This window comes from Hyperoodon ampullatus (assembly GCF_949752795.1).
Source record: "Hyperoodon ampullatus genome assembly, chromosome: 14".
In the NCBI taxonomy this organism is placed as follows: domain Eukaryota; kingdom Metazoa; phylum Chordata; class Mammalia; order Artiodactyla; family Ziphiidae; genus Hyperoodon; species Hyperoodon ampullatus.
In genome coordinates, this window is record NC_136927.1 from 55,091,670 (window position 1) to 55,110,592 (window position 18,923).

Genomic DNA, 18,923 nt, shown 5'->3' on the forward strand with positions numbered 1-18,923 from the left:
ATGTATATATATTCTTTTTCATATTCTTTTACATTATGGTTTATCACAGGATATTGAATATAGTTCCCTGTGCTGTAACAGTAGGACCTTGTTCATCCATTCTATATATAACGGTGTGCATCTGCTAATCCCAAACTCCCAGTCTATCCCTACTCTGGCCCCCCTCCCACTTGGTAACCACATGCCTATTCTCTATATCTGTGAGTCTGTTTCTGTTTTGTAAACAAGTTCATTTGTGTCATATTTTAGCTTCCACATATAAGTGATATCATATGATATTTGTCTTTCTCTGTCTGACTTACTTCACTTAGTTTGATTATCTCTAGGTTCATCCATGTTGCTGCAAATGGCATTATTTCATTCTTTTTTATGGCTGAGTAGTATTCCGTTATATGTAATGTACCACATCTTCTTTATCCATTCCTCTGTCGATGGACATTTAGGTTGTTTCTATGTCTTGGCTATTGTGAATAGTGCTACTATGAACAGAGGGGTGCATGTATCTCTTTGAAATTAGAGTTTTGTCTGGGTACCTGACCAGGAGTGGGATTGCTGGACCATTTGGCAACTCTACACTTAGTTTTTTGAGGAATCTCCATACTGTTTTCCATAGTGACTGCACCAATTTACATTCCCACCATCTGTTGTCTTTTCTTACTTAGTTGAGTTCTCTTGGTTCTTGCAAAGATGAGTGATTTCAGCTGAAACCTGGACATTTTGGGTCTTATGCTATGAGACTCTGGATCTTATTTAAATTTTGTATTTTACAAGCAGAAATCCCAAAGGCGTTTTAAACACCTGATTTTCAACAGACCACAGACCATGTTTACAAAACATTCATTATGGTTTACTTACGAGTATGGTTCTCCATTTTTCAAAAAAGTATCGTGTTCCTTTGGGCTCGCACTTGCTTTTAACTCCTTCACTATTACTCTCACTACACTAGTGCCCGTGTAGATCTCTCCAAGGAGCACCTAAAACCAAAGAATAGTTTTTCACTTCACTTCCATCAACATGATAAAGATGTATGTTACACTTACCAGGAAATGGAATACAAGAAAACAAATTAAGCAACAGTCAGATGGCTTTCTATTATTTTAAATTCTACCTCACAAAAAGCTTGGAAAGCTAAAATATTTTCCTTAAGTTTTAAAACATTCATCAGATGTTTACAACATTCATATATTTATATGTACTTCTTTTCTATTTACTTAAAAATGTTTTATACTTTAACAGAAATTGCCAATGACATTACAGAAGAGTAATTTATTAGTTTGGTTCAAATATAACCCAAATATTTCTCAAAAACACTTCAACTGAGTTGTGTTATTTTGTTATGTCTACTTCACATAGGACAAAGTAAACTGACAAACAGCCAGTGTACAAACTATCATTGCATTATAGCTTTAAAAATCCACGGCATGCCAGTTATTCCAGGCCTTTATCTTGTACTAAAGCTTCTGTCAAAACACAGGGAAAAAACACTCCACTGAAATTAACAGAACACAAAATGTGAATGAAAATAAGAACAAGCTACAAGTGATATATTAAGTATTAATATAGGACAATACAAAGGCACTCCAAAATACAATATTTAAGATGAAAATGATGATGAAGTAAAGATTTTTATCTAATTTGAGAATGGTCAAAACTAAAAGGCTTCCTTTTAAAATAGGTTTCTTATATTTTTATAAAATAGATTAATTTTATTAAAATAGAGAATGAAAATAGAGAATAAGTACCTGAACAGAATTTAATGTTATATTAGGAATATAAGGGCAGAAAAATGCATAGAACAGGAAACTCTGATAATTAACTAAGCCATATTCTCTGTTTCAAATAACCAGTTTGCACAGATATAACAAGCCTAACACATCCATGGTGTCGATTTGCAAAGAGGGGAGAATGACTAGGGGACCAGTGCAATGATCTGGCTCACCGTCTCTCTCTCTCTGTCGCCAGCACTGTTGTCATCCTTGGAGGGCAACGTATGCAGGGACTATTCACTCAACACCGGGATCTCTCAGTTTTCTGACCTCACTCCCGCTCATCTTTCCTACGACCCCATCTCAGCAAACACTCCCAGGGGTCTAGACCTAGCTAGTAATTATGTTATGTCCAAAACCTTGAATTGTAACTTCTTCTCTACCCGTCCTTCGATTTCCAGCTCACTTACTTCAACAGTCTAATCCAACAAGTGCACAATTTGCCCCCCAATCCACTAATGATCCCGCTTTTCCACCCTCCTGTCCTGACTGCAGGCCCCACTCCCCTCCCTGACAGCTTAAAGCCCACGACCCTTCACTCCCATCACCCCTGCGCCCTCTCACTGAGGTCTATTAGCTCAGCCAAGCCTCAGTGCTGCTTAAATCCATCTACTTGCCTACAATAAAAAGCATCAAAAGTAGACAAAAGCCATGATGAGTGGTCTCATTTTAAATCTGTGAGGGTCCTCAGCACTGCTCACCACCACCCCCATTTCCCCAGTTGATATACTTTCCCACCTTCTCCTCCTGTTCAAACTTCATGTACATCTTTTCACTCCTGCATTTCAAATGGGCCTCCTGTTTACTGAATAAAATGATCAGAAGTGAACCTGCTCATTTTAACACCAAATCCACCTGCACCTGTGTACACATCCTGTTTCTGCTCCCATTTCAGGAGAAAAACTGTCCCTGTGCCTAAGACCAAGTCCTACAAAAATGCTATGGATCCCTTCTACACTTACACCCCCTCCCACAGTATCAGTCCCCCCTCCCATATATACATGCTAAAATAGCAGCATATACTATAAAAAAAAACAATCAGAAAACCTTCCCTTGGCCCTTGGATGGGCCCAAACAGCTCATAATTTCTCTGTTCCCTTTTAGATTAAAACTCCTCAACAGAGCTATCTAAATGTGCTATCTCCAGTTTCTCTCTGGAACCCACCACACGTGAGGATGTGACATGTCCCTTCTGAGGTCACAAGGACTGAATCTTTTGAGGACACCATGGACTGCATGCTGCTGGGTCCTAATTCTCCCAGCCTCCATCTTGCTCAGTGTGTCCGCAGCATCTACTGCAATTCATCTTCTGGAGCTCCTCCTCAGACCTTCAGAATAATGCTCGTCTCTCCTGTACCCTCTCCTGCTCACTGGCTGACTCTTCTGTCTCCCTCACAGGGTCTCCCTGACTGTGTTGGCCTCCCCGCTGCAGGGCCTCAGGGCTCCCCCTCTCCTCTGTGTTAGCATTCTCGGTGATTTCATCTAGCCTCAAGTACCACCTCTATACTGAGTTCTCCCAAGTTTATATCTCTGTCTTGAACTCTCAATTTGCATTTCCAACTGCCTACATGGTATCTCCATTTGCACATCTGAGAGCCATCTCACCCCTGATGTATCCAAAAGTGAACCCATCTTCCTCCTCCACGTCTGCTTCTCCCTAGTCTTTTCCATCTCAGATCACAGCAACTCCATGCTTCTTGCCAATCGGGCCATAAGCCATCATCCTTAACTTCTTTCCCTCTCCAGACTCCGTATCTGCTCCATCCCAAGTCCTGTGTGCTCCTGTTGGAACCTCGACCTCTCCATGCTATCATCCAGGTCCAAGCCTGCCTACAACTCTCCCTAGACAATTGCGGCAGCCTTCTTACCAATTTCCCTGCTTCCCCGTGGCCCTCTACAACATGGCGATCCTCTCAACCTGTAAGCCAGGTGATGTCACTCATCCCCAGATCCTGGAGCACCTTCCTAGCCCCCTCTGAGGAAAAGTCAAAGTCTCTAAATGCAGGAAACACCTCATGTCCCCTGGCTCCCCTACCGCTCTCTGAGCCTGTCTCCTACCACTGACTGTTTACTGTCTGATCACCCCCCAGCCCCAACTAGAAAATTCAGCTTTGTCAGGGCAAGGGTTCCATCTTGTTTGCTGCTACATTCCCAGGACTCCACAGGCCAGGACTTTACCATCTTCCTCCACATCGTACTCCCAGCACCAAGAACAACGTCTGACACATAACAGGTTTTGCTAAATGGCTTAGAAGATCTGGTAACTAATAAAGTTTGGACGACATGAAAGATACAGGACAAACAACTCTTATCGGAAAGACGGAGGCATGAGATGGTTGACTACAGAGCAAATACATCTTCTGGTTGTGACCGCCCTGCTTATGATGCAATGATCACTCAGTTACACCCTTTTACAAAGAATGATTGCTCCATCATAGAAACAGTTGTTATAAAAAGATCATTCCTTCTGTGGTAAAAAGATCAACAAAGTGTGTTATTACAGGTCACTTGACAGGCTACGAGAAACACAACAGTTCTTCACAATGGTTTTCATTATAACCATACTACCCATCTATTATAAAGTGGTTTAAGTGTCATAAGGGAAGGGGGAGAAGAAAGAAGAAACAAATAATTTGAGGAGGACAAAAACCTTCTAAAATTCCCATCTCTTTTCCCTTCTTACCGTTGTCTGCCAACAACTAGAAAAGTCTCTGATATAGAAATAAAAGACCTTCTTGGAAAAACTCACACACCCAGGAATACTGACACTCACACTTCCACATGGTTTCAGGGGCCAATGGAGAAATTCAATTGGTACCATAGTGTGTAGACAGTATGTGGAATGTCACGTAACACAAGTCTTAATTAGCTTTAAATTCTAAACAGTATAAGTAGGAGGGGAAAAAATGAAAGCGAACAAACTTTACCTTTCCAAACCAGCCATTTCCAATTTCCTGTATATAGTTTAGACTGTGGCGGGCAACTTGAGACTTCAAACCTTCTGTAGGAAAAAGAACATTGAAAACTAAAGATAAGTATTTAACTGAAATAAATATTAAATATATAACCTATAAAGTACAAACACTAACATAAATTTAATGTTCGTGATAATACAGGTAGAAATAAATACATAAAACATCTCTCTCAAACTAATAATGCCAAAACGGTCTCAAATTTTAAAACTGACAGTATTTGTGAATGAGTATCCTGCCCTGACTTTAAGCTCTTGCACTGAATCCTCTGACCAACTACCCTACTATAACCACCAGTCACCACCAGTCACCACCACCTCACTGGCCTTTACTCAGTCCTTACTTTTATGGCAGAGTAGGGACCTCTGGGGCTGTCCCTCCCTAGAAACACTGAAAATCTTGTCAAAAAACTGTAAGCATCAACCTTATCAGAACTCTGGAGGGTGGTAAAGGTTTATAGCAACCGAAGAGAACCAGGAGGAAGGCCACTGAAACAGGGAGACTTGCTTTGTGGCCTTTAATTTACTCATGTCCTACCTCCATCGCAGCACATCTTAAAGATGACCCATGTGCCAGAGAGGGGGCTGGTTCCAGAGGGAGCACAGTGGCCTTCTTCCCCAGGAACTGTGCTTCTTTATGACCTGACTGGGGTTTCCCGGAAGGCCTGCTGCAGTGGTGCCCCTTGTTCCACCTAACTTGGGCTCTATCAGGATGGAGAGGCTTCACGTGCCTCAAAAACAATGAAAGCCAACTGGACAAGGCGCTGCTGCCCGGGGCAAATAAAAAAACCCAACTGAGGCAATAATGGACAGGCTGGAGCTTTAGCAGAAAAGCCCAGTGAAATTGGGGGGTTTGGGGGGATATGGGCTTTTTTAAAAAAAGCTATTATCACACAAACAGGGAAACTTAGAGAGCCACGTGCATGCCCAGGGAAGCACACACACTCAGAAAAGACCCGAGAAGAACAGAGGCTTCACCTCTGGCAAGTCTCATGCTCAGCAAAGCAGGAAGTGAAGGCTAAGGCAGAGCTGTCAGTGGCCAGGCTGAGGACTTGCCCCAACACAGAGCCAGTCTGCCAGGACCTAGACAGCATCTGTCATTTGTTTCCTTTCTATTTTCTTCTTTTTTTTGCATATTATTCAAAATGTCCAGTTTTCAACAAAAAATTACAAACTAAATTAAAAACAATAAAGAATGCTACATGCACTGGTACAAAAGATATTTAAAAGAAAGTGTCCCTGAGAAAACAGACATTGGCCTTACTGGACAAGACCTTAATTCAACTGTCTTAAACATGCTGAAAGGGCTAAAGGAAACCACAGACAAAGAACCAAAGGAAACTGAGAGAATGATATCCCAATAGAGAAGACCAATAAAGTGATAGAAATTATTAAAAGGAGCCAAATAGAATTTTGGAGCTGAAAGTGCAATAACCAAAAAAAAAAAAAAAAAAAGCACAAGAGGGTTTCAACAACAGATTTGAGCAGACAGAATAATCAGTAAACCTGAAGGGAGGTCAAATGAAATTATCCAATCTGAGAAGCAGAAAGAAAAAAGAATGAAAACATTAATGAATGAAGTCTAAGGGACTTGTGGGATACCATCAAGTGGACCAACATACATATAATGAGAGCCCCAGAGGATGAGGGAGAAAAGGAAGCAGAAAGAATACTTGAAGTTATAATGGTAAAAAATGTCTCAAATCTATGAGAAACATGAATCTATACATCTAAGAAGTTCAACAAAGTCCAGGTAAGATAAACTCAGAGATCCACACCAAGACACATTATAATCAAACTATCAAAAACCAACGATAGAGAATTTTGAAAGCAGCAAGAGAGAACAAGTCATAACATTCAAGGGATCTTCAATAAGAATAACAATTCCGTGTCTCATCAGAAACCATGGAGGCCAGAAAGCAGTGGGATGGCACATATAAAGTGCTAAAGAACAGTACCATCAACCAAGAATTCTATACCTAGCAAAACTGTCCTCCAAAAATGAAGGAGAAATTAAGACATTCCCAGATAAACAAGTTTAGGGAGTTTGCTGCCAGTACACCTGCCCTGTAAGAAATGCTAAAGGGAGTCCTTCAGGCTAAAATAAAAGGACATTAAAGAGTAACTAGAAGTCATATGAGGAAATAAAGATTTCTGGTAACTACACAGGTAAAATAAAAGCCAGTATTATTGTATTTTTGTGTGTAGCTCCTCTTTTTATTTCTTATATGACTTAAAAGACAAACACATTAAAAAATTGTATAGTTGACCCTTGAGCAACACAGGTTTGAATTGCACAGGTCCACTTAAATGTAGATTTTTTTCAATAAATACTATAGCACTACACAATCCACAGTTGGATGCAGAACCATGGATACAGAAGGCCGACTATAAAGTTATACACAGATTTTCGACTGTGTGCAGGGCTGGGGGGGCATGGTTGTGTGGGGTGTGGGTCAGCACCCTTAACCCCCTCATTGTTCAAGGGTCAACAATAAATCTATATTAATGGGCACACAATGTATAAAGCTGTAATGTGTGGCAACATAAAGGGAAGGAACAGGTTTAATATGCTGGTGAATATAAATTCAGTTGTTATAAATTCAAAATCAGTTGTTATAAATTTAAGGTAATTGTAATCCCATTATAATCACTTTTTAAAAATATAAAAAAATATACATAAAAGGGAATGAGAAGGGAATCAAATGATATGCATGCATGGGCACACACATGCCCACATACACATACATACACACACACACACACACACACACACACACACACACACAAATTCCAGTGGCCTGTCTTGCAGAAATGGAAAAACTGATCCTAAAATTCATATAGAATTGAAAGGGACTCAGAATAGCCAAAACAATCTAGAAAAAAAAAAAGTTGGAAGACACATACTTCCCAATTTCAAATCTTACTACAATGCTACAATAATCAAAACAGTGTGGTACTGGCATAAGGATAGGCATATAGATCAATGGAATACAACTGAAAGTCTAGAAATTAACCTAAACGAATATGGTCAACTGATTTTCAACAAGGGTGCCAAGACAATTCAAGGAGGGAAGAAACGTCTCCTCAAAACTTGTTGTTGGGACAACTAGTTATCCACCTGTAGAATTAACCTGGATCATTACCTCACACCATATACAAATATTTTGTATGAAACACACCAGCTGTGTCATGTTTTAGCTAGCTTTTTTTTTTTAATATAGCCTATAGCAATATTAATCAACTGTTCAGTTTATACTGCCCTAAACATACACCACTGTGTGTGCAGTAGCAAGGCAGGCTTGGTACCTACAAAGACTTAAAGAACCTTCTCAGCAGTATTAGAAATCCCTAATTATTGAACCACTAGTGATACTCTATTTTATAATAAGAAATTAATTAACATGTAGTCAAACCTCTATCCTCTATTTTAGCATGAAAAGTAATATCCAAATTACCCCTCCTCCCCAAACGCAGGACATCCCAGTAGAAAACAGCAGTGTCCTACTCAGCCAGACAGGCAGTGTTGAGAACTGGCAGAGAAGCCTGCCTACCAACACAGAGGCCAGGAGCCTCTGTCAGAGTATTCCATTTTGAAGAATCGAGGAGACCAATTTACTCTTATGCCAGAGCCAAGGTCCAAAAGGAAAGGACTCAGCTTTTGCAGGAATGCAATGGGCCTGACCACTAGAATTCAGCTTCACCAGAGAGCAGAAGGAAGAAAAGTTAGCAAGCAGCGGAGACAGGCAGTCCAATTTTTTTATGATTAGTAGCAAGGCTCCCTTTCTCACTTCTCAGAAATTATTCATGGAAACATGACATCAGGATGGAAGGTCTTACCTACAGAAGGCTGGAATTGTGATGGAGCTGGTAGTGAAATATTTGGTACTGAAAGTGTGAAAACTTCTGCTGGGGATTGAACAGAGGGAGTATCTTCTGCTGGTGGTGTGAAATCAATCTCATCATCAAAATTATCTTCAAATTCCTAAAATAAAGGACGAGCAATGTTATATCTAATATAAATCAGCTTGAGAGTAAATACCAAAAACATCTGCTAACATTTAAGATATGAACATTTATTCACTCATTTGGAACACACTGCCATAATTTTTTTTCCAATTTGTGCTGACTTCAAGTAAAAAGCATATGTAATTGTGTTCTCCAACTCAAAATAGCAGAATAAATAAGATCTGAAAATAAATTATACATATTTTATGTGATTTTTAAACTGATAACTTGAAGTTAAATGCAAAGTTTTCTAAAATGACCCTGGAACTTAAAAGGGAAATACTCTTCCAGTTTCAAAATTTTATGTTTAAGTTACTATAGTTTAAGGTATTCTTTTTATTACTATTATTCACTTTCACAAATCTCTCTGCATATTGAATCAAAACATTTATTTTTCAATTGTATATGTACTTCTAGTTGCTGTGTGATTTCAATCAAAATAAAGATAGTTAAAAGACTCAGAAAAGATATCTTTAAGCGAGTCCTACTTCTCTGGAAAGAGTATAATGGATAAATTATTAAACTGGGTAGAAAAATCATCAAGGTCTGAACCAGGAAGGTCAGTACTAAACTCTGTACCACATAAGTGCAGTAAACATTCTAAGAACATACAGCTTTCTAAAGATGGCGACTTTAATATTGAGGCTGCACCAATAAAGCTGTGGAAGGAAACCTTTTAAGTGACTCTGTCCAGCAGAAAGCTATCCTGACTCTTCCTATCATCATTCCAGTGAGCTGGGCCTACCTTGGTGTCCATGTTAATTTAACACAGATACAGATGATTATCAAGGTCTTTCATTCAGATAATTAATGAGCATTACCCCACCAGGAGCCATGACAGAAGCTGAACGAGACTGTTTTCACTCGTCTACACAGCTCTACAACCTCCCTCTACCCCACCCGCCCCCATGCAAGGGAGAAGCTGAAAGTTGCAAGGGTGGATTTCTCTGATATAACATTTATGCTCTCACATGCATGCAAGAGGGCATATTCTTATATATGTCATAAACGTTGTCAAATGCATTAGGACACTATCACTATTTGTATCGGGGGAGGGGAGAGCAGGACACTTCAATCTGTGACGTCACCTCTAAACACAACAGCTTTGTCCAACTTCCCTTTCGGACATTCCTAAAGGTTCTCTCATTAAAAAAAGACTTCATCCATCACTCCTAACCTTGGCAGCGGCAGGATATACCATTAGGCAGCAGATGATTCTAAAGATTCACAGAAGTAATACAGTATAACAACAACAATAAAAATAACAACAACAACAGTATAACAACAATAATAACAGCTATGGGGCCGTGAGAGAAGACCGGGTCACTTGTAAAAGACTGCAGCTTCTTGGCCTGTAAATGACTTCCCAGGGACCATTTAGTTTTGAAATGCCACACTTCTAAGTCTAAAGGAAACCCACGAATGATAGATGGTGACACTCTTCTTCAGTTACAGTCTGGAAGCTGGAGAGGATCCTCTGTACAGTGTGGTCCCTGAGCCGCCTGCATCAGAATCACCTGGGGAAGCCCGATAAAAACACACCCTCCCTGAATCTGAGTCGTCATAAATGCCCTGGGTCCACACTAAGCGTCAGGGGGGGTTAGAACAATTCAAGGCAAGAATGAGGTATCGTGATGTGAGACAGAAACTGGCTTTCATTTTCAGAAACACTGATCAGGCTTTATCTTTGTCCCCAAAGGGCCAGGGAACTGTGCAAAGTCCCTCAGCAAGACTGACAGTCAAGGGACATGGATTCTCTGCCCATCTCTGTGGCCCCGTGCGGCGCAGTCGCTGGGTTCCCACAGAAGTGTCTGCACTGATCCGAGGGCCTAGGCGTTCAGGTCCTCCATGTCTGGGATGAAATCTTCTAAAGAAAATGACCTGTGCTCATGAGCCTTTTCCCCCAGATGCCCACCCCAGTCCTCCACCCCCCATCCTCTGTGTGTATAACACTGGTGTCCAGCCAAAGGGACAGCACATCTTCTCTCCTCAGAGCTGCCACCAGACCCAAGGTAAAGGGAACACACGACAGAAACAGGTGTGAGGCTCGAGAAATAAGGTCCACACGTCCATGAAAAAGGTTTTCCCCTGATTTGAACCACCCTGATTTGTCCTCAGGACTCCTGGGACAGCCCTAGTCCAGTTGGTAAAGCTCTACATTAAAGACCATTTCCTCTGCATGCGCACATTCCTTTTTTTTCCTTCTTTTATGTACTCGTTTTTAATAAGTCTTCACTGAGCCCTAACACATGCCAGCAGTAAGTTCTAGAGGGGATATCCTAGCTGGTTTCTGGCAGACTCCACCCATCCTCAGCAGCTACGACAACAGTCCTTCTGTATTATCACCTCCCCCACCTCCACCTTCCACCCTGGGCAAGCTTTACAACTGGCACCCTTCTTTTCTCCTCCTTAGGGAACTCAGGGCTCGAGGTAAACTGAAAGATGCTCTTCCTCACGCACAAAACACACTGGCCTCAATGATCTCAACAACCACAAACTCAACAGCACATAGTTTGGAAAAAAATCAAAACCAGCCTGCTTCTCCTTACAGGCCTTATAGCAAGTGAATTCAATCATCATTCCTTATTCCTCACTTGACAAAACTTAAATTAAAACAGGCAAGTGGCTACTGTCAATGATGCTCGGAGGCAGGGCCAGCACCTGCAGCCAGTGAGCCAAATCCAGACCACCCACTTTATTCTGTACACGAGATTTCACTGGCACACAGCGGTGACCACCTGTTCTCATGCTGTCTGTGGCTCACGTGGCTACAATGGCCGAGTTGAGAGCTGAGTAGCCATGACAGAGACTGTATGGCCCACAGTATTTACTATTTACAATAGCTCTTTATTTAACTTTAATGTTTACTATCTGGCCCCTACAGAAAAAAATTTGCCAACCCCTGCACCCAAGGGACTGTGATATACAGCCGTTCTGTTGGTAAATGTATCAGAGGATGACTTTAAATGTTCCTACCATCTGTGCTCACCTTAAAGTCTATTTCTGGGTCCTTACAGCAGGATACACAGTTTGCAATTAACACTATTAATATCATTAAACTGCACACAGACAGGATCACAAAAGATGAGGAAATTTCTGCAGCAGGTGCCTCCCCTGGAAAGAGAAATAAACAATATTAACATGCGCATTCCAAAATCAACTTTAATAAGTGAATCAATATATTTTCTGCCAGATACAAATGGGACCAAGAGTTAATAAAATAATGCTCAAGATAAAGCTGATGACCAACCCAGGATAAAAAGTTAGAGGTTTTTTTTTTTTAAACTGATTTGGGGACTTCCCTGGCAGTCCAGTGGTTAAGACTTCACCTTCCAATGCAGGGGGTGTGGGTTCAATCCCTAGTCAGGGAGCTAAGGTCCCGCATGCCTCAAGACCAGAAGCAATATTGTAACAAATTCAATAAAGACTTTAAAATTGGTACAAATCAAAAAAAAATCTTAAAATTTTCTGATTTTGAAACAATTTCAGATTTAGAGAAGAGTTGCAGAGACAATGCAGACAGTCCTTATATACCCTTCACCTCGCTTCCACTAACATTAGCATCTTACATAGTGTATTTATCAAAGCTAAAACAGTAACACTGGTACAATACTATCAATACTAATTGAACTTCTGACTTTATTTGGATTTTACCAGTTTTTCCATCAACACTGTTTTTCTTTTGCAGGATTCAATCCAGCCACCAATGTTGCATTTACTCATCACGTCCCCTTAGTCTCCTCTGATCTCTGATGTCTCTCTGTCCGTGTTTCGTAACTCCAACACTCCTGAAGAGTACTGGTCAGTTATTTTGTAGAATGTCCCTCAAATGGGGTTGCCTGATGTTTTCTCATGACTGGACTGAGGTTACAGATATCTGGGAAGAATCTAGAACACCACATGGTGAAAGGTCCTTCTCATGACATCGTATCTGGGGCATGTGATGTTGGCACAATCATTACCAGTGACGTGAAACTGGATCCCTTGGCCCAGGGGGTTTCTGCCAGGTTTGACCACAGTGAAGTTACCCTTTTCCCTTCGCATACGCCTCTCTTCAGAAACGGGTCACAAAGTCCAGGGAACACGCACAGGTAAGGGAATTAAGCTGTACTTCCCGGACGGAGGAGTGTCCCAGGATGTGTAGACACAGGTTAAAAGGACTACAGTAACTGATACCCGGGGATACACTTTGAGGCTCTTCACACACCCTGGGTCTCCGGGAAGCTTTACACCATAGTTTTCCCCGGAGTCATGCGTCTTCCCTGCAGCAATGAATACTGTGATGTTCTAGTGGTGATTTTTCTATTTCCCTTATTCCTTCTACATTTATTACATGGTACTCTTCTGTAAGGAAGATTTGTCCCTCCTCCCACACTTATTTATTCAGTCATTTACAAAGTTATGAACTCATAAGATATTTATTTTATTCTTTGGGTTATAATCCATTCTTCTCATTTCTTTGTGGCTCAAATTGTTCGAGCTTTGGCCCCTGGGAGCTGTTTCAAGTTGACTCCTGGGTCCTTCAGACATGCCCCATCCTTTACTTTTTTCCTCCTATACTTCCTCACTCTCTGATGCTATGGGAAGCTCCAGGCTCCTCTTATATTTTCCCTCCTCCGGCTATAGAATCAGCCACTTCTCCAAGGAGCTCCTGTCACAATAAGGAAACTGAAAACTACAGCCTGTGACCAGTTTTTGCGTGCGGGGGCGGGGGCAGCTAAGGATGATTTTTACATCTTTAAAGGGCTGTTTCAGGGGAAAAAAAAAAGAATTTGTAATAGATACTGCTTGTGAGCCATTGATAGAAAAAGTCTACAACCCCTGTCTAGAGCAGAAAGATTCTCTCCGCTTACTTTCAGCAAAGACTTAGTTATGTGGAAAGCATCTTATTCAACTAGGGCTAGTTTGAACCTTTTTTTGTTAGAGCAAATTGTTAAGTCTTACCTACCAGCATCTTACTAAGAAATACAGTTTTCTTCTTTTCTTTCCTGCTTTGAGATATAACTAACATATAATACGGTGTAAGTTTAAGGTGTACGACATGATAATTTCATATACATATATATTGTGAAATGATTATCACAGTAAAGTCAGAAATAAACTTTTCCTTAAAATCCCCACCAACGGCTAATTATGTGCTCAGAGGCACCAAGCAGGAGGCCTGGAGACAAGTTAAGGAACGATGCCACCATTTTTCTTAAATGAGATCACAGTACCTAAAGAAAGCAAAAACTAACCAAACTCTTATGTGAGTAAAACACATTCTTGAACATAAAATGCTCTTCTTTCGTGAAGAGCAGAGAAGCCTAAAGGAGTCAGCACATCAAGTGCAAAGCAGGAATGAATTCCTTTCCAATAACAAAAGTCTATTTGAGAATGAGCACTGATGGAACCCGCTTTGTCACAAGGGGGCTTGGACTCCTCTGCAGCCTTCCTTCTTAAAAATAATGCCATTAACCAAAGGTTGTCAAGCACCTGCAAGCTCTAAACCCATAAATTCGAACACAGAGGGAAATCCACACATGAACACAGAAGAACGCAGAATTCCCTAACTAGGAACACTGGTGTCCATCTGGAAAGCTAAGCGAAGCAAGGAGCCTGAGCCACTGAGAGCCGACCTTCTAGAACCAATACCCAGCTCGGCCTGTGCTGCCCACTGGTATTTTCTTATAACTCTGTTTCACTCCCCCGGACTCATATAATAAGGACTAAATACGACTCCTGAGGCTTATGTGGCAAAGCACTTTTATATACACTGTATTTTACTGATTATTTTTAATAAATTTATTTACTTATTTGTTTATTTTTGGCCACGTCGGGTCTTCGTTGCTGCGTACGGGCTTTCTCTAGTTGTGGTGAGTGGGGGCTACTCTTCGTTGCAGTGGCTTCTCTTTGTTGCAGAGCCTGGGCTCAAGGCACGCGGGCTCAGTAGCTAGGTTCCCAGCTCTAGAACACAGGTTCAGTAGTTGTGGCACACGGGCTTAGTTGCTCCACGGCATGTGGGATCTTCCCGGACCAGGGATCGAACCCATGTCCCCTGCATTGGCAGGCGGATTCTTAACCACTGCACCACCAGGGAAGTCCTATTTTACTGATTTTTAAGATGAGGTTTGCCCACTGCATTTTAAGATCTCTAAATTTCAGGGCTATCTTACACTCGAAAGAAAGCTGTCTTCATTGGCAGCATTTCTTATTTCTTAATGGCACAAAAATAAGAGTGTGTCATTATCGGTCATATCTGAGATTTGATAAAATATAGTATTATTTCATTTGATCGTCACAATGCCAGCTCTGTGTCACAGACGAGGACACTGATGTGCCTAAGGACACGAGGTAGGAAAGCGGCTGGGCCAGACTCTGGGTTCAGGGGTGCTGGGTGCAAGTCCCTTGATACCACATTGATTTGCCTCATTGTTTCTAACATTTAAAAACAGCCTAAGTACTTCGAACCGAAGCCTCTCACTGTAATTAAGACAGGTCATACTTCTCCAAACTCCAGAGAATGAATAGTAAACAACTTTTTCCCCTCTTTTCATCTATAATTTATCATCACACCCTATCATAAAATTTGATCAAAACTGCCTGAGGGCCAGCGCAATATCTGATCCATAAAACTCTCTTCTGTGAGTCATCAGGCAGGCATGAAAAGTCATACCCGTGTTAAAAATAACTAGTTATGCGGAGTTTTGCCCGACCTTGATAACGTATTTATTTCTGTTAAGACACTGCAGGGGCCTCTGCTCTCCTGGACTCAGATTTCCTCAAGGCATACAAGTCTACTCCACCTCAATGTCTACCAGGCCCACTGAAAGGATTCTAAATCACTACCTGAGAAATTTACTAGATAGCCTCTAGTAGAAATTTTTACAGTTTTACCACTTCTAGAAACTATTTTACTTACTGTATTTTTCTTTTGATCAGCCCAAAGTCCTACGCTTTAAAAAAAAAAACAACTGTATACCAACAGAGGAAAACTTCCATACAATAAAGAAAAACTTGTGTAAAATGAAGAAATCAAACCAGCCTCCTATAGGCTGGAAGGTGAGATGGGTTTGCATAAACCTCAGAGAGGAAGTAAATTCTAGACTTGAGGAACTACAACTAAAATCCCCGTGGCCCCAGTGGTCAAACTACAACCCAGGCCCCTGGAAGGTTCCTGGTTGCGACCGCTGGAAACTATGAAGAAAGACAGTTTTCTTTTGACATTCTCAAGTCTGCAGCATTCAGAGACGTGTTAAGTCAAACCAATCATCGCCTACAGAAAAACATCAATAATGACAGGAGTGTCTCCGCACACTGAGGCTGCCTCGCAGATTACAAACTGAGAACAAGGATAATTAGAGGTTTGGGGTACTTCGTACACCTCCCCAAGACACCGATGCAAAAACACATGGCATCTCCAAGGTACAGTCTATGAGTTTTCATTTTAGTTTCCAAACCATTTTAATAGATACCTAGCACTTGATTTAATAAGCAGAAAACCTAAGAAACTCTGAGAGGTAGGTGCATATTATCTGTTTTATCAACAGGTAATCTGGGGAACACAATTTCTCAGTAATGACACAGAGTAAGTGAGGAGTACTATCCGATTATTAATTCAACCATTATAAATCCCTGCCTAGAACCATGATTAGAACTTGAGCACATGCGTAATTAACTGAAGAGTCACCTGTGAATCCTTTTTCAGATTAAATTAAAAATTTTAAAGGTTCACAGATAAAAAGAAATGATGATCAATGTCTAGATCCATGAGGGATTGCAAAATGCTGATATTCTAATTTTGTCATTCCCTCTTTGGTTACCAGCTGATATACTGTATCAGTTTACAAAGAAAATTTCCCCATATTTACTATGTGGTTAGCCAGTGGTTCAAGTCGTAAAGGGTGAGACTGAAACTTCAAACCCTTTAATCACATGGTTGGTTCCTCTGGTCACCGGCACCCATCCTGAAGCTACTTAGGGGCCAAGAGTCACTTCAATAGCATAAATTCGGGTGTGGTTGGAAGGCGCTTGTTATTAATAACAAGAGGTGCTCCTGTCACCCCATCACTCAGGAAATTCCAGGGTTTCAGGAGCTCTGTGCCAGAAGAGGGGACAAAGACCAAATAGATATTTCCTATTATGTCCAAGATATATAGACCCTAGAACAGGGCTCAGGAAACAATGGCCTGTGGGGAAAGACTGCCCACTGTTAGCTTTGGTATGGCGTGCTGGCTAAGAATAGCGCTTACATTCTTAAATAGCTGTTTAAAAAAAAACCCAAAAGAAAAATACTTCATGACAGGACATTTGTATCGATAGCTAATAATGCAAGAAGACAGACAACCTGACATTACGTGCCTCCAGATGGAAAAACACACCACCACCCACTACACAGTACTACCCAAAACAAACAATCCAATAGTAACAAAATATCAAACCTGTATCTGACCAAGCCTCTAGGTCTAAATACCAATTAACAGGAAATAAAGAGAATAGTGGAACATATTAAATTTCACAACAAGAACATAATCAGGGGCCTTCCCTGGTGGCGCAGTGGTTGAGAGTCCGCCTGCCGATGCAGGGGACACAGGCTCGTGCCCCGGTCCGGGAAGGTCCCACATGCCGCGGAGCGGCTAGGCCCGTGAGCCATGGCCGCTGAGCTTGCGCGTCCGGAGCCGGTGCTCCGCAACGGGAGAGGCCACAACAGTGAAAGGCCCGCGTACAGCAAAAAAAAAAAAAAAAAGAACATAATCAGCAAAATTTAGGCTACGAAATACACTCAAGGAGAAAACCCTGATGAATTACAAGGAGAGAGAAAGAGAGATGGAGAAGGAACTAAAAGAGATTTTAAAAGACAAACCAACCAACTGCAATGTACAGGTGTTAATTTGAATCATGATTCAAAAACCTTAAAAAAATTATGACATTGAGACAATTGGAAATCTGAACACTGACAATTGACCATATTAGGGAAGCATGATCTAGTTCTCCTAGGAGAGAGTGATAATGGCTCTGTTTTTAAAAGTTGTCTTTATCTCTCAGAGATAGTGACCTATTTAACAATGACTGGAATTTGGTTCAGAATAGTATGAGGGTAGAGAAAGTGATGGGGGTATTATGAAAAAAGATGGCCCCGAGCCGAGTCAATGTGGGTGAAAGGTACGTTTGTGGGAATTCATTATAGCCTCTGTCTAGTCTGGTGTATGTTTGAAGTTTTCCATTTATTAAATAATTTCTTCACATCCATTAAATAAAAAGTTTAAATAGGAAAAAAAAGTAGATATAACAATTTACAATCTGTGTGTCATAGTTTGCTAGAAATGCTGTAACAAAGTACGAACTGGTATGGACAATTCTAGAGGCTACAAGTCCAAGACAAAGCAGGATTGGTTCCTCTGAGGGCTGTGAGAGACGGATCTGTCCCAGGTCTGTCTTCTCCCTGGGAATCCTCACATCACCTTCCCTCTGTGCCTATCTCTGTGTCCAAATTCACCCTGTTTATAAGGACACAGTCATGTTGAATCACAGACCTCCTAATGACCTCATTTTAACTTCATAACCGCTGTAAAGACCCTGTCTCCAAATAAGATCACACTCTGAGTTATAAGAGGTTAGGACTTCAATATATGAATCCGGGAGGGGGATACGATTTAACCCATCTCTAGGATGTATGTTTAAATGAAAACAAGAAAAAAAAAAAAAGAACAGGTCGGAACAGTGTGTACACAACGTCACCAGCGGGCAACAGTGGGCACCTACAGGGAGGGAGACCAGGAGGAGGGGACACAGGGGGAGGTGCTCCAGCCTTTCACGTCTTGACTTCTGTACCAGGGGCTTCCCACGGTTGTCAGCCAAAAGTCCAAACCCCTTAACAAGCCTTACAGCGTCCCTGGTCCTCCAGCCCCCGTTCACCTCTTCACCCTGCACCCTCATCACTCTCCCCAGCTCTCCACCTGGAGTGATAACGGACCTCTCCCAGTCCTTCCAGATGGATTCTCTGTGACGTCAGTCTTCAAGTTCACCTTCTCCCCCACCAGAAATCCATCATTAATCTACTGGTTAACAGGATAAACTCGTGCTTTCAGGGTCAAACAAATAAGACCAAAAAGTAGCATTCCTTCAGTAATTTTATGCTCTTACTCAGCAAAGATTTTCTCCCCCATCACTAATCACCCTATGTCCACGGCACTGAGGTG

The 18,923-nt window shown here is 41.3% G+C and overlaps 1 protein-coding gene across 1 annotated transcript in view; it reads right to left on the reverse strand.

Moving 5' to 3' along the window:
- The window catches only part of LMTK2 (lemur tyrosine kinase 2), a gene marked incomplete at its 5' end in the record, with an annotated part of 78,732 nt that overhangs the window by 40,710 nt on the left and 19,099 nt on the right, over positions 1 to 18,923 (reverse strand). Inside the window, 4 exons of the mRNA XM_079718393.1 lie at positions 856 to 974; positions 4,694 to 4,767; positions 8,578 to 8,722; positions 11,735 to 11,859. Coding sequence (XP_079574519.1) covers positions 856 to 974; positions 4,694 to 4,767; positions 8,578 to 8,722; positions 11,735 to 11,859 — 463 coding nt within the window. The remainder of the gene's footprint in view (positions 1 to 855; positions 975 to 4,693; positions 4,768 to 8,577; positions 8,723 to 11,734; positions 11,860 to 18,923) is intronic.